The sequence below is a fragment of the Balaenoptera ricei genome, chromosome 13 (genome assembly GCF_028023285.1).
Source record: "Balaenoptera ricei isolate mBalRic1 chromosome 13, mBalRic1.hap2, whole genome shotgun sequence".
Taxonomy (NCBI): Eukaryota; Metazoa; Chordata; class Mammalia; order Artiodactyla; family Balaenopteridae; genus Balaenoptera; species Balaenoptera ricei.
In genome coordinates, this window is record NC_082651.1 from 10,003,427 (window position 1) to 10,020,053 (window position 16,627).

Sequence of the window (16,627 nt, forward strand, 5' to 3'; positions counted from 1 at the left end):
TACAGTTCCATAGCAGACATTGTAAGGTATAGGTCGCCTCCACAGTTTAGCATCCAATTATGAATAAATAACTTGCAGTGCTGCCCTAGGTTCATCTGCCAAGGAACCTCTTCACGCCCCACCCCCTGAAACCCCTGCTTTCCTCTCTGTGAGCCTAGTGTTTCACTCCTAAAGACCCAGGCTCCCTGCCTGCCCTGTGCCACTGTGTTCCAGTTGCACAGTGAATGTGGCATTTTCCCTGCCCCTGCCTTTGTCTTACTTTCTCAGCGTGCATGTTACAGAGAATTTGTTACTCGTCGTACAAAACCGGTACTCTCACCAATATTAGGGTGTCATAATTCAGTAGTCTTATAGGATAAAACAGGCTTCAGTGTTTGTGCCCAGGCACCTTAGCCCCATTTATAATATTGTTTCCTTAGGGAATGTGCTCTGAGTTCTTAACAGCTGGCTTATAAATACTCATAAGTAGGGAAATAGTCAAATGAGGCCCTGAAAATTGCTCTTAACTATATATATCTGGACAGAATCCTCATATGTGTTACCTCTTCAACTGATGTCTTCATTGTATATCAGGATTTTGTTTTGTTTTTTATCTCAAGTGGGGAAAAAGCCATATGCCAAGCAGTGCACTGCCTTCTTATTAGTTCTACTGAAAATATTTGCCTGCTGTTGGTGTCTGGATCTTTCCACTAAACATGCAAGATCCTTTAGGATCCCCATAACATCATGTTATCTGAATATCCCTGCCTTTTCCCTTTCGTATTCAGTACGTAAACAATACTGTACAGGTGATCAGTGATACTTTGGCAGCTCTTTGTGCCAAAATAGAGACATCTTCATACATGTCTCTATGAAAAGCATAATTAAATATTAGAGCAAGTAAAATTTCTCAAGTACACAAGCCTAATAGAATTTCCTGTATTCAGAAAACTCAAATATTTCATTTTGTTACAGTGACTTACAAATTGTTTTTCTAGATTGAGCGCTATATTTGAAGTAAATACAGACCTTCAAAAAAACATACTGTCAAAAATCACTGCCGAGCTCTCCTGGCCATCCGTCCTCAGCTCACCCCGTCACATGAGGTTTCCCCTTACTAATACAAACTGCTCTTCAGTAAGTATTCAGTGTGACATCAGTTCTGGGAAATCTGTAATAGGGTTATGAAGTATCTGCTCTTTTTTTTTTTTAACATCTTTATTGTAGTATAATTACTTTCCAATGTTGTGTTAGTTTCTGCTTTATAACAAAGAGAATCAGCTATACGTATACATGTATCCCCATATCCCCTCCCTCTTGCGTCTCCCTCCCACCCTCCCTATCCCACCCCTCTAGGTGGTCACAAAGCACTGACCTGATCTCCCTGTGCTATGCGGCTGCTTCCCACTAGCTATCTATTTTACATTTGGTAGTGTATATATGTCCATGCCACTCTCTCACTTCGTCCCAGCTTACCCTCCACCCCCCCACCCTCCCTGTGTCCTCAAGTCCATTCTCTACATCTGCGTCTTTATTCCTGTCCTGCCCTTAGGTTCATCAGAACCATTTCTTTTTTTTTAGATTCCATATATATGTGTTAGCATACGGTATTTGTTTTTCTCTTTCTGACTTACTTCACTCTGTATGACGGACTCTAGGTCCATCCACCTCACTACAAATAACTCAATTTCGTTTCTTTTTATGGCTGAGTAATATTCCATTGTATATACGTGCCACATCTTCTTTATCCATTTATCTGTCGATGGACACTTAGGTTGGCTGCATGTCCTGGCTCTTTTAACGGTGGCAATCTTTCACTTACTGTGTCTTTACTTTGTTTAAGGAAGAAGAGATTACGTTAGAAAATCCTGCAGATGCTCCTATCTACATTCAGTTTATTCCTCTGGCCTTATATTCCAACCCTTCCGTCTTTGTAGATAAGTTAATATCAAGGTAGGCATTGCTGGTAGATTATCAAAATGTTTTCATATTAGCAGTGAATTATTATTTTACACATTTAAAACTTTATTTCAGCTCATACAGTAATAGATTGGGCTTAGAGAAATTCTGCATCTGTAATTTAAGTTGAGAGAAGGTTCTGGGGAGAGAGAGGGATATTATATTAAGCATCTAGAAAAGCTTCCAGTTTAAGACAAGAAAAAAATAATATAGAACGCCTTCCTAAAATCTTATAAAGAGGAAGCAAGTGGTGGAGCCTTTCAAATATTTTAGTTTTAAAAAGTGAACAAAATATTAACTGTAAATTGTAGCTATTTTTTGAAGGCTGTTAATCTGATAACATTGATCTCAAAATCTGCCAAAAGATAAGCACAACCTTAGTATTTATAACCCCTTTAATTATGATGCTGTTTACAAAGAAATATGTGTATGGTTTTTTTATTTCAGGTTTAACTTAAGTAAGGTGGCAAAGATAGATTTAAGAACACTAGAATTCCAAGTCTTCAGAAACAGTGTAAGTATTCAAACTTCATACTATTCCAAAGAAGTAATTCTACAATATGATCAATGCAATTGTGAAAGAAAAATATTGACCATCCTTAAATTGGCTGAAGGGCAAGTTACTGAAGAAGTCAGAACGGTCTAGTAATTATTTTAGAGGCAAAAAGCCCCAGAAGAATGGGTGGGATTTAGATTGCCATGAGAGACACCCTTAATAGAAGGTCCTGTTTGTGGGCATTAAACATTAAGCTCATGAAGGTTCATAATAATGGCTGCCAGAACCTCTAAGAATATGTAGATAAGGTATATACTGATAGATAATTTTTTTTTTATTAAGCCTCAAAATATTGAGCTTGGTCATTTAAATTTTTATTTTGGATACTTTCTAATAAAATTGTAAGCTCCATGAAGGCCAGACCCACGGCTAGCTGTATTCATACTTAGCGCAGTAGAGAGCATAGTTTTAACTCAACAAGTATTTTTAAACTAATAAATGTATACGTAAACTGGTTTGTTCTAGGACCAAATATTCTCTATCATACGGGCTGGGCTGAGCAGCCACTAACCACTCATGATTATATAAGAACTTAATGTGTAGGATCTGTGTCAGTCAGGAAATTAGCACTTGGAACTAAAGCCACCTGCAAACTGGCCCAAGTCTCTTGGCCTCAACGCCCTTCCTCCTGCCCAGCCACTCTCCTCCAGCCTTAAACAGCCTGTTCACACCAGCCCTGCTGGCTGTGGAGCCTGCACTGATTCGGCTCTCTGGCTCTCCCTGAATCTTCGTCTGCAAGCACGTTAACTGTGTTTTTTGTTTTCTTTTTGACGTATGGTAGGTACCTTGTTTCCCAGTTCTGGGTATAAACTCCTTGAGAGCTTGTCTTCTATTTATATGGTTTCCTTCCCACATTTATAATACGAATGGTGTTGAGTGAATGAGAGTAGGAATCTAGTTAATCCTCCATCATCTGAATTACTTTGAATGAAAACAGTAAACAGCCAGCTCCTTCCTCTCCTTGCTGTGAGCTCTTTTCCTGAGCACGGTCCCAGTCTGTCAAGTAGCCACGGGATGCCTTCCTGCCATGCTGTGGCTTTGCTGCTTCCCATTTGGAATGAGGAAGGTTGGCTCCTAGAATAACCATGGCTTTGTACCTACTAGCTTGGTCACCTCGACCAAGTAAATAAACCTTTCCAAACTTCAACTTCTTCACTTGTAAGTGAAGTTAATAATTTGTATATAAAAAAGTTTTTGAAAAGGTTAAACAGACCAACATGGAAGCCCTTAGATGGGTTGCTTGGGACATAGGAAGCCCTCAATGAATGTTGACTGGATGAGTCAATCTGTGGCTCACCAGGTGGGAAGGAAAGGCAATACGAAGGTTTTCAGTATTTCATGAGCACCTACTATGTGTCAGCATTATGCCAGTTGCATTCACATTTATAATTTCATGTAATCATTACAATAGCCAGGCTGAGCTATTACTAACCACCCTAAGAATAAGTATTTCCCTTGTTCTGTTGGTGGTGGAAAAACAAAGCTCAGAGAGAGGAAGTAACTTGCCCAAGTTCCTACCTGTCATAACTGGCAGGGCCAAATTCAAATCTAGTTCTCTCAGAGTCCAGAACCCTTGCCCATACTTTCGTGACACATGGTCATTACTGGTTAGGAATCACTAATTAACCTGTCCAACTTGATGTTTTGTAGTTCTTGAAGGATTTGTGTCCTTTCCCATAGCTTTGTGTTTTAATGTATAAGGCATAAATTAGCCAAACCTTTATGGAATTTGTATTGTCTATTGTCTATTTTTAAGTAAATCTTAAATAAGAAAGTAATTTTTAAAAAAAGAGAAAGTAATTTTCAATGTTGTATTTTTCTTTTCTGCTGAGTAATAGGTAGAATACTAGACTGAAATTTAGACAGTCTTATATTCTAGTCCATGCCCTTCTCTTGGAATCTTTTTTACTTTGCTTTTTCCATCCATAAAGTGCCAACATAATAAGTTCAAGGTTATCTAGACTCCAAATATCTAGAAAGCTCAGTAACCAGAAATTCCTTTTACTCTGCTTTTATAAGAGAGGAAATACTCATAAGAAGTAAATGACCTAGTATTTACCTTTTTTTATCTTACCAAATCTTTAGTGGTACCTACAAGATGTAGGTACTGTGAGAGATAGGAAGATGAATAAGAATACTCTAGACCTCAGGAATTTATTCTAAATAAGAAATGCTGGAAGGAGGTCTTAGGGTGAGCTTAGGATAAATTCTATCACAGTTCTCTACAGTGCTATAAAACTGTGGATCTCAGAATATTTGGTCTCAGGATTCCTTTACAGTCTGAAAAATAATTAAGAATTTCTACTTTATCTCAATTTTTAAAAATTATTAAGGACTCCAAAGAGATTGTTTGTTTATGTGGTTTGCATCTATCAATATTTACCATAGTAGAAATTAAAACTGAGAGATCATTAAAATATTGATTTAATTCATTTAAAATAATAAGCCCATTCTATTTGACATAGATAATATAAAAATGAAAAAATAGATATATATTTTTTTAAGAACCATTTTGTAAGAAGAGTAGATTGTTTTACATTTTTACAGAGCTCTTCAATGGCTCTCTGACTTAATATACAGATAGATTCTCCTGTCTGCTTCTGCATTTGGTCTCTTATGATACATTGTTTTCGATGAAGTATATGATAAATATCTGACCTGACCTGACACATTCATGTAGTTGCAAAAAGGAGTGTCTTAATTGCCTTTTTAGTTATCATAACACCATGCATCAGTCATTTGGAAAATATTGCTTCACTAAGATATGAAGAGCTTCCAAATGTTGACACAATTCACTCTGCAGTATCCAGAAAATCATATTCATTCTTACAACCACTAATCTCATCAGGGAGTTCTTTAACTATTGGCTCTAAAGCTCACAGGGCCAAAATTCTAAATTTCGCTCAAACACTCAAATTTTACCATTGGCAACAAATGCTTCAGTTGTTTCCCTTAAAGGAACAGATGCACTTCATTTTCGTAAAAATGTCTACTAACTACTCCAGTCTGAATAACCATATATGGACTGTCAATCGTTCTTTCAAATATAAATGGTGTTGCGGAGGCAGGAACTAGTTCAGTTGGCATCTGAAACGATAGCTCTCCCAGACAGCATGGTCCAGCATGCTGCAAGGGGTGTTGCGTGCGTACTCCAGTTTATCACATGGTATTGAAAAGGCATGTGCTCAGTAAACAGCCTCACCTGCCGGAGAGCAGACAGCAGAAACAAGAAGAACTACAGTCCTGCAGCCTGTGGAATGAAGACCACATTCACAGAAAGATAGGCAAAATGAAAAGGCAGAAGACTATGTACCAGATGAAGGAACAAGATAAAACCCCAGAAAAACAACTAAATGAAGTGGAGATAGGCAACCTTCCAGAAAAAGAATTCAGAATAATGGTAGTGAAGATGATCCAGGACCTTGGAAAAAGAATGGAGGCAAAGATCGAGAAGATGCAAGAAATGTTTAACAAAGACCTAGAAGAATTAAAGAACACACACCTAGAAGAATTAAAGAACAAACAAACAGAGATGAACAATACAATAATTGAAATGAAAAATACACTGAAGGAATCAGTAGCAGAATAACTGAGGCAGAAGAACGGATAAGTGACCTGGAAGATAGAATGGTGGATTTCACTGCCACAGAACAGAATAAAGAAAAAAGAATGAAAAGAAATGAAGACAGCCTGAGAGACCTCTGGGACAATATTAAACACACCAACATTCATATTATAGGCGTCCCAGAGGAGAAGAGAGACAGAAAGGACCAGAGAAAATATTTGAAGAGATGATAGTCGAAAACTTCCCTAACATGGGAAAGGAAATAGCCACCCAAGTCCAGGAAGCGCAGAGAGTCCCATACAGGATAAACCCAAGGAGAAACACGTCGAGACACATAGTAATCAAACTGACAAAAATTAAAGTCAAAGAAAAATTATTAAAAGCAACAAGGGAAAAACAACAAATAACATACAAGGGACTCCCATAAGGTTAACAGCTGATTTCTCAGCAGAAACTCTACAAGCCAGAAGGGAGTGGCACAATATATTTAAAGTGATGAAAGGGAAGAACCTACAACCAAGATTACTCTATATCCGTCAAGGATCTCATTCAGATTTGACAGAGAAATCAAAAGCTTTACAGACAAGCAAAAGCTAAGAGAATTCAGCACCACCAAACCAGCTCTACAACAAAGGCTAAAGGAACTTCTCTAAGTGGGAAACACAAGAGAAGAAAAGGACCTACAAAAACAAACCCAACACAATTAAGAAAATGGTAATAGGAACATACATATTGATAATCACCTTAAATGTGAATGGATTAAATGCTCCACCCAAAAGACACAGGCTCACTGAATGAATACAAAAACAAGACCCATATATATGCTGTCTACAAGAGACCCACTTCAGACCTAGGGACACATACAGACTGAAAGTGAGGGGATGGAAAAAGATATTCCATGCAAATGGAAATCATAAGAAAGCTGGAGTACCAATACTCATATCAGATAAAATAGACTTTAAAATAAAGAATGTTACAAGAGACAAGGAAGGGCACTACATAATGATCAAGGGATCAATCCAAGAAGAAGATATAACAATTATGAACATATATGCACCCAACATAGGAGCACCTCAATACATAAGGCAACTGCTAACAGCTATAAAAGAGGAAATCGACAGTAACACAATAATAGTAGGGGACTTTAACACCTCACTTACACCAATGGACGAATCATCCAGACAGAAAATGAATAAGGAAACACAAGCTTTAAATGACACAATAGACCAGATAGATTTAATTGATATTTATAGGACATTCCATCTGAAAACAGCAGATTACACTTTCTTCCTAAGTGTGCACGGGACATTCTCCAGGATAGATCACATCTTGGGTCACAAATCAAGTCTCGGTAAATTTAAGAAAATTGAAATCATATCAAGCATCTTTTCTGACCACAACGCTATGAGATTAGAAATAAATTACAGGGAAAAAAATGTAAAAAACACAAACACATGGAGGCTAAACAACATGTTACTAAATAACCAAGAGATCACTGAAGAAATCAAAGAGGAAATCAAAAAATACCTAGAGACAAATGACAGTGAAAACACAGCGGTCCAAAAACAAAAGAAGGCACGTGCTCAAGGGTTGAGATTTAATAAGATTAATATTTATTACTGTTTAATCAGTAACAGTTTTTTTGGTTTTTTTTTTTTAACTGCAAGTGCATGGCAGTGAGGAAGACAGTGGCTACTAGGGAAGTTTGATGCCACTGCCTTGCTTCTAGATAAAGGGTCAGCAGTTTTACCCACCATTGCTTTTGCTGACCATCAGTGCAAAGGTCAACACGGTGAAAAAGGCAAAGAACGTCTGTCGGTGTTCTGAAAATAGTTTTGACACCTGAAAAGACCTCTGAGATCCCCAGGGGTCCATGAATCCCTCTTTAAGAACCACCACTACAACAATTATTGAGAATTATTGAGGGCCTTAGTGATATCCCAGAGGCATTACAACATCCTAAAGTATTTTCCAAGTCATCAGAGTTTAAATTAGTTGTTTTGGCAAATATATGTATAATGTATAACGTGTTCATCAATTACTCAGAATAGTTCATTTAAAAGGGAACCTATTTACCAACCATTTTGGAGCAATCGAAACATTGTTGTCCTAGTAGACATGGACAGAGAAGAATTTTCGATGTAGGAAAAAATATTTGCCTCAGAAGTGAGAATTAAAAAGTAGTGTGCTTCACAAAGTCTATTGACTATGAAGTTATGTTTGTAGAATCATGCTGTTGAAGTAGATGGATCTGTATATAGTAGAAAAATCATGCAAAATGCACTCTCCTTTCACAAGTTAGCAGAGCCATGTAGAGCTATGGACATTTATACCCAAGTATTACCAACCCTTCCCCCCAAAAAGTTTAAGGTTAATGTTACTTGAAATCAGAACAGTGTAACCTTATATGTGAACTATGATTTTTTAAAAAATAAAAAAAAAATGTTTTTTAATTTTATCTATAACTGTCGGGAAGTCATATTTTGATTATTAAACTAAGCTATTGAACTTTAAATCATCAAGTGTTTATGAAACAGTAATTATGGGCTTAGCTTTCAAAATAAAATTCAAAGATAGATTGATATGAATTGGAAATATTTTTACAAATAAAATGGTGCAACCTTAAGATCCTCCAGCTGGTAGTCTGTCTGAGGGGAGGGGCAGAAAAACAGTGACTGAAAGGGGGGGACAGCACCGGTAGGACTTCCGGGTGCTGCGTGTTCAGTACACAGCTGTTTGCTTTGTGCCAAAACACTGAGCTACTCATCTCTTAGGTTTGTGTCCTTTTCTGTTTTTGTGTCATGTTTCAAAACTTTTAAAGTTAAAAATAAAAAGATGTGTACACAAAAACAAGTGCTTAGTACAAACATGAAGACTTTGGTGACCTGGGGAACAAAGCCCTTTCTGGGACTTAATGCGGAACATAACGTGTCGCCATTGGTTGCCCAGCTCTGCTTGCCAACCATCCAGCCTCTAAGTCATCAGGGATAGAACTGTTTATATAGTTGATCAATTTGAGGAACTAATACTGGGCTGTGGATGGGGTAAAGGGAAAAAAATTTTTCCAGAGAATATACTAATGACTCCTGTTTGTTTACCCAATGATTCAAGGCTCATCCACTGCAGAGTTCAACAGGATTTACAGAAGGCCTCTCCCGACATTTAATTTTAAACCTAATTTTAAAACCTGGAGAAAAGAAATCTGTCAAAGTAAAGTTTACTCCAGTTCACAATAGAACTGTTTCTTCCCTAATCATAATCAGGTACGTTCTGTGATTTAAGTGTGGGTTGACTTTTAGTACTTACATAGAGTCCTTTCTTGATTCGTTTCAGTATTAATATTTGCATTAATTTATTTATGAAATAGGGTATTCATTTTGCCCAGAATACACACACATACCACGCCTCATGAAAGATACCTTTGTGATTATATTTTTAGCTAAAAGACCTGAATACTGTCTTCCTGTACCACGTGTGACTCTTCAAAGTGAAAAGCTCTTGCTCCTTTTCATGTAAACGTTTAAAAATTTTTCAAGTGCAAATGTTTCACCATTAAATTTAGTGTATTAATTTTTACATGGTTTATAAAGTAACAGTAAAAGTTATAGATCAAAAGATTGTGCAAATTTAATGGGAGGAAAATCTGTGGTTCTTGTTCTTACATAGAAATAACCTGACTGTGATGGATGCTGTGATGGTCCAAGGACAAGGAACAACTGAGAACTTGAGGGTGGCAGGCAAGCTTCCAGGTCCAGGGAGCTCCTTGCGCTTTAAAATCACAGAAGCATTATTAAAAGACTGTACAGACAGTGAGTATTCCTATCATATCCAAGGGCACAAATTTCAGCGTTTGTTGTCAACAGTAAATAATTCCAAAAACAAGAACAGTATTTCTACATGTGCACATGTGTATATTAGTGATGGATACTTAAGATTTTTTTATTTATTTATTTATTTATTTATTTATGGCTGTGTTGGGTCTTCGTTTCTGCGCGAGGGCTTTCTCTAGTTGCGGCAAGCGGGGGCCACTCTTCATCACGGTGCGCGGGCCTCTCACTATCGCGGCCTCTCTCGTTGCGGAGCACAGGCTCCAGACGCGCAGGCTCAGTAATTGTGGCTCACGGGCCCAGTTGCTCCACGGCATGTGGGATCTTCCCAGACCAGGGCTCGAACCCGTGTCCCCTGCATTGGCAGGCAGACTCTCAACCACTGCGCCACCAGGGAAGCCCGATGCTTAAGATTTTAAGAAAACACCCTGACTTGCTTTCAGAGTTGTTTGGTTTGGATCTTAAAAAATTTGAAGTGTCAGTATTCATTGCATGCCTTAGATGATTTACTCTGAATGTGAAAAATAAAGCACAGTAAGTCCCCTACATATGAACCTTCAAGTTGCAGACTTTCAAAGATGCAAACATGGGTTTGCATGTCCCATCACGTAAGTTAGTTCACGTGTCTGACGCACATTGTCACGTGTGTGCATCCTCTACAAGTGATTGTACTTTTGTGTACTTTACAGTACTGTATAGAGTACAGTAGTACAGTACCTTTATTTTAAGCCCAGGATGTCCAGAAGCAACCGTAAAAGCAGCGGTGATGTAGCGAGTACTGCAGGCAGCCCCTGTATGCCAGCTGTTTACTGTACTACTGTACTTTCCAAGGAACTGTACTGTAAGATTAAAAATGTTTTATTTCTTGTATTTGTTTGTTTTTTATGTATTATTTGTGTGAAACGTATTATAAACCTATTACAGTACGGTACTATATAGCCAATTGTGTTGGTTAGGTACCTAGGTTAACTTCGTTGGACTTACGAACAAATTGGACTTAGGAACGCACTCTTGGAACTAAACTCGTTTGTATGTAGGGGTATTACTGCAAAATTAAACTTCTGCCATCTAAAATGACTTAACAAGGTAGAGTACTTCCTGACGAAATCTGGGTAACGGCTGATCTCTTTGCCCTGAGGAGCTCATTCATAATCTCTGGGATACATTCATGAAGAATGTATTATCATTGCTTGGACCTGGAGCACAGGATAGCAAGATTTATACTCACTCCTCATTTTTTTCCTTTAGGTTTGAAACTAAGAGAACCAAATTTCACATTGAAAAGAACATTTAAAGTAGAGAATACAGGACAACTTCAAATTCACATAGAAACCATTGAAGTCAGTGGGTACTCATGCGAGGGATATGGCTTTAAAGTTGTCAATTGTCAAGAATTTGTACTAAGTGCCAATGCCTCTAAAGACATAATCATTTTGTAAGTATTTTCTCATAAGATAATGAATCACTAACTTCTCATTAACTTTTTATACTGGAGTTGTTCAAACGTTATGCTAAAATTGTTTTCATACTCACAAAAAAAGGTCTTTATCCACAAATATATTCATTTGATTTTTTTTTTCACTTAATCTTTGGTTATTTCTTCATATCTTTGTTTTCAAAATTGTGAAACTCCAAAGTGGATCAGATAGTCTTAGAAACCAGTTTCAAAATTATTTTCAAGATTGTGTAGGAAACTGACTATAAATTCAGTCTCAGCAGCAGAGCAGACACCTGTGTTACACACATGCAGTTTTTCCGTGTTGTGCAGTGTATACAAATGTGTGATATTTTGGTCAGAAGACAGTTTTAATGCCTACATCGGCAATAGTTGCCGCATATTTTAACAATTGATAACTTGTAATGTTATAAAGTTGATATAATAAAATGTAACTTCTGTCCCCTTAATGGAACGATAATTTCATGACCTTCAATGGACACTTACTTTATAAGTAACTACATTACTCCATGTAAGGCATGACACTTGGCACCTGAAGGTACAGTGAGGAATAAGACACCTTTCCTCAACGTGCAGATCGTGTGCTTGCGGAGCATACAGTTAACAAAATAAAAATAATATAATTAGGGCAGAAAGCAGTGCTGCAGGAGATGAACATCAGTAGGGCTAGGGTGGTTCTCTACACACACAAAAAAAAGGCATTGGGAATGCATCGTAGGAGAAGAGTGTGGATTAAATAAAGGAGGAAGGAGGAGGGAAGGGAAAGAAGCTCAGAGACTACTTTCCTAATTAATAATCATGGGAAGCTGATTATTGTTCTCTTTTTATGTAACTTCTCCAATTATCCACAGAATATAGTTGTTTTGGTTATTCACCTCATAGGACAATACTTTGTCCATCTTAAAATGAGAAAGTTGAATAAAAGTATCAAACTCTAAAATTCTGTGTTCTGTTTCAAAGGCATTATATTTAAACTGTTTGCGGTATATTTTTAAAAACTTTAGTCTCACTGCCATCATTCCGTTTTAGGTTTACTCCTGATTTCACAGCTTCTAGAGTTATTCGTGAACTGAAGTTTATAACAACCAGTGGCTCTGAATTCGTATTTGTATTGAATGCATCCCTTCCTTACCATATGTTAGCAACCTGTGCAGAAGCCCTGCCCAGGCCCAACTGGGAGCTGGCTCTGTACATCATCATCTCAGGAATAATGAGGTACTTGTGTCTTCTTTCGAGATTAGTATTTAGGCATCACTTGACACTGTTTATCATGGGCCCACTACGTGCCAGTCACTGTTCTGAGTGCCGGGGATTCACCAACGAACAAAGCAGGCAGACCTCTCTCGTCAAGCCTACATACACCAGTGGGAGCAGTCAGAACTGAACCCTTCTTGGGTGGCGTATATGATAAACCAGAGTCTTTTCTACCTTTGAAATTCGTTATACAAATTAAGTACAGGTTAATTTCTTAAAGGAAAAAAACACGCATAGTTTACCAGGTAGTTACTCGATTTGGGCATTTGTACTGTACTCAACATAATAGTTTATTCTTCTGGAGTCATACCTAAGCAACATAAAACTGATGAGAAGTATTTTTTAAACCCTCAACATCCTCATCTTTTTTTCAGCATATTTCTTTATGTTTCTTTAAGAATGAGATATACTCGCCTCTGAATTAACTTACATAGTTACCCTGCACATCCTTTAAGGGAAAAGAGTTGGCCTAGAGAGTTAGAACTAAAAGAAAAGATAAGAGCTGCTGCTTCTTGGTAAAAGAAAAGCTACCCTGCAGTGTCTGTTCTGATACAAATAATTTCCTCCATACGAGCCTCTGTGTACGTTGGCATTCTAGAAAAGTCAGTATGCAAACTTTCATCCATAATGCTTTTTTGTCATGTCACAGGCATTTTGTTTTTTATATCATACTGTACTTTACCAAGAAACTTGCCTTTAATGTCACATTTTGTTACTCTTGCACTCACAAATGAACCCCGATTCTCCAACTTCTGTACCCCTGCAGTGCACTGTTTCTTTTGGTAATTGGAACAGCCTATTTAGAAGCTCAAGGAATTTGGGAGCCATTTCGAAGGCGACTATCCTTTGAGGCCTCGAACCCGCCCTTTGATGTCGGAAGACCATTTGATCTCAGGAGAATCGTTGGTATTTCATCTGAAGGAAAGTATGTTCACCTGCCGGAAATAAATTCTCCAATATATATAGATTTGGCCGATGTAATTGAAAGAAAAAATAAGTTTCTTCTTTTCATCTTTGCTCAGGGGGAAAAATCTTTAATACCCTGCATATAGTGCTCTGTTACTAAGAACTCATAGCGAATGCCATGTTTTTATTATATTGATAAGGGTAAAAATATTCTCAGTTGTATCAATACCTCAATTCCTAAATTGTCAGTTAGAACAGACCCAGTCCAGTTGTGGAAAGTACCCTATTTCTTGCTGTTTTTTCCTTCGGGTAGTTCATATTTATGATGGCTATGCTGTTGAAGTAATTTTTTTAATCTTAGATCTTGTAGGTTGCTATTACTGATCTGCAGTTGGTCCTTTTTCAGCTTGAACACACTCAGCTGCGACCCCAGTCACAGTAGGGGGTTCTGTGGAACAGGCAGCTCGGCGTCCCGGCCCAGTGCCGGGAGTCATAAGCAGTGTGGCCCACCCGTGCACGCACACAGCAGTCACAGCAGTAGAAACTCAGCTGACGTGGAAAACGTCAGAGCCAAAAGCAGCGCAAGTACCTCGAGCAGGACTAACGCCCAGTCGGCGAGCAAAGCCGGTGCCCTGGTCTTAGATCCACATGCCGTGGCCCAGGGTCACACAGCAGGCAGGAAGTCCAAGGGGGCAAAACAGAGCCAGCACGGCAGCCAGCACCATGCCCACAGCCCGCTGGAGCAGCACTCGCCACCGCCACCGCCAGTGCCTCAGCACCAGGAGCCGCAGCCCGAGAGGCTGTCCCCCACACCCCTCGCGCACCCCTCCCACCCAGAGCACCCCAGCAGCACACGGCACAGCTCGGAGGACTCAGACATCACCAGTCTCATCGAAGCCATGGACAAAGACTTCGACCACCACGACTCCCCACCCCTGGAAGTGTTTGCAGAGCAGCCGCCTTCACCACTGTCGAAAAGCAAAGGTAATCATGGGTTCTCACGGCCAGGAAAGCGTGACATGTGAGGGGAGAGCCAGCGCGTGTTTAAGGGGCTACTGTGATCGTAGTTGTGATGAATAACTAATTCAGTAGGTGTTCTTCTGGCTCAAGTTCATCTCTGCTCTTGGACTTCAGCTTTTCCATATCAAGATGCAAATAGAGGTATCCATTTGTCATAAAAGATATTTGTATTTCTTAGATTACTTGCCAAATTCAGAAATTTATTGGACATCTACTGTTTTCCTTTTCAACTGCGTGTGATTACTGCGTTACTGTGGTAGGTTGAGCGTTTTTTTTTTAATTGTTAAAATAATTTTAACAGAACGGAGATCATCTGCCTTTTAACTCAAAAATAGGACTTCTGCACAACCTGTGCTTTAGAGCAGGGATTGGCAAACTACAACCCGTGGGCCAAGTCATCACCTGTTTTTGTAAATAAAGTTTTATCGGGACCCAGCCGTGCTCATTCGTTTACGCACGGTCCATGGCTGCTTTTGTGCTGCAGCAGTAGCAGAGCTGAGCAGCTGCAACAGAGGCTGTAAGGTCCACAAACCAGAAAATATTTACTGTCTAGCCCTTTCCAGAAAAAGTTTGCTGACCCCTGCTTTAGAGTTCTTCATGCTGTATTAGTTATCCGTTTCTCGGTAACAGTTACCCCACAACCTAGTGGCTTAAAACCCCACCATTTACTATCTCACAGTTTCTGGGGGTCAGGCATCTGGGTGCAGCTTAGCCGGCTTCTCTGGATCTCACAAGACGGCAGTCAGGGTGTTGGCCAGGGCTGAAACCTTCGTAAGGTTCAGCTGAACGTGGACCTGCTTCCAAGTTCACTCAGGTGGTTGATGGCAGGATTCATTTCTTCACGGCCTGGTGGACTGAGGGTCTGGGTTCCTTCCTGACTGTGGCCAGCCACCTCTGCATAGAGCAGCTCAAAGCCGTTGTTGGCTTTACCAGAGCAAGCAAGTAGGAAGGCAAGAGAGAGAACAAGCTGGCAGGACAGAAGTCATGGTCTTCTGTGACCTACTCTTGGAAGTGACCCCCCATCACTTCTGCAGTGTTCTCATTAGAAGTGTGGTCCAGCCACACTCCGGGAGAGAGAGTTCCACGAGAGCATAACGTGGGGCTCCCTTCTTAGAAGTCTACGCACCACACATACATAGGCAGGCTAATTTGTAACTTCCAGAATCAAAATGTGAAAAATAGTGAATGGCCTCTGGCGATATTTCAGTTGATTCCCTTTACAGCCTGAACTTTTTTGCATCTTCTTCTCTCTCCTGTGGCAGCCATGCTAATACATTACTCTAAGCCTATTTAAGTCCCTCCCTCACTGAGGTACCAAGGAGTTTTTGCCTTTGGTTTGCACAGGGAATAGGGAACCTGGCAGCCCTGAGAGGCCAGAAGAAACCTGACGCCCCAGAATCCAGGAGTTTTCTTTTAGAGAATTTCTTAGTTCCAGTGATATGAAGACTAGTTCTATATGGTCTTCTTAGAATTACTTGCATTTGGATTTGTAAAACAGTAGAAAGTCTTGAATAATATTTAACTTCTTCCATAGAAATCTTTATTTGTTGTTATCTCATTAATAGAGCTTACATATTTTAGGGTAATTTTTATAGTAATATTAAATGAATGCTTAAAGTTCCTTTTTTAAATTAGATCAAGCTACATAATGTGTTTTTCTCCGATCGAGAGCATGAATAAAATAAACATATATTATCCTTTCTTACCACAAAGAAAGGCTCTGGCAGTCAAGGTGAGCGCCTTGTCGCTTGTGTCTAAGATAGTCCTCTAACACCACCATAGGCCCGTTTTTCTTTTCAGGGCCATTCATCTAGAACATAAAGTTTAAAATTTAAAAATGTTTTTTATTGTTCACAGTGGTCCGAGAGTCGACCTACTAAAAAGCTGTGTAATGATGGAGCGTGGGTACCACATTATTAGTGATTCTTGAGCTCACAAGGAAGCAGTGATTACCAGCTTCACTTGAGCGGCCACCCCACTTGGTAGCCTTCCCACTGCTGCTGTGTGGAAAGAAGGAAAGAGCCAGATCTTAGTTTTTTTTTTCTTCTTCTTCAATAAGTGGTTTTATTGAAGTATAATATACATGTAGAAACTCAGTCTTTTAA

At 39.1% G+C, this 16,627-nt stretch overlaps 1 protein-coding gene across 7 annotated transcripts in view; it reads left to right on the plus strand.

Annotated features, from left to right (window-relative positions):
- Positions 1-16,627, plus strand: part of TMEM131 (transmembrane protein 131) — a 276,973-nt gene that overhangs the window by 232,321 nt on the left and 28,025 nt on the right. For all 7 annotated transcript variants that reach the window (XM_059943536.1, XM_059943534.1, XM_059943537.1 and 4 more), the window contains 9 exons: positions 978-1,116; positions 1,823-1,932; positions 2,386-2,452; positions 9,171-9,322; positions 9,726-9,868; positions 11,135-11,321; positions 12,372-12,557; positions 13,363-13,521; positions 13,909-14,486. In XM_059943536.1, coding sequence (XP_059799519.1) covers positions 978-1,116; positions 1,823-1,932; positions 2,386-2,452; positions 9,171-9,322; positions 9,726-9,868; positions 11,135-11,321; positions 12,372-12,557; positions 13,363-13,521; positions 13,909-14,486 — 1,721 coding nt within the window. The remainder of the gene's footprint in view (positions 1-977; positions 1,117-1,822; positions 1,933-2,385; positions 2,453-9,170; positions 9,323-9,725; positions 9,869-11,134; positions 11,322-12,371; positions 12,558-13,362; positions 13,522-13,908; positions 14,487-16,627) is intronic.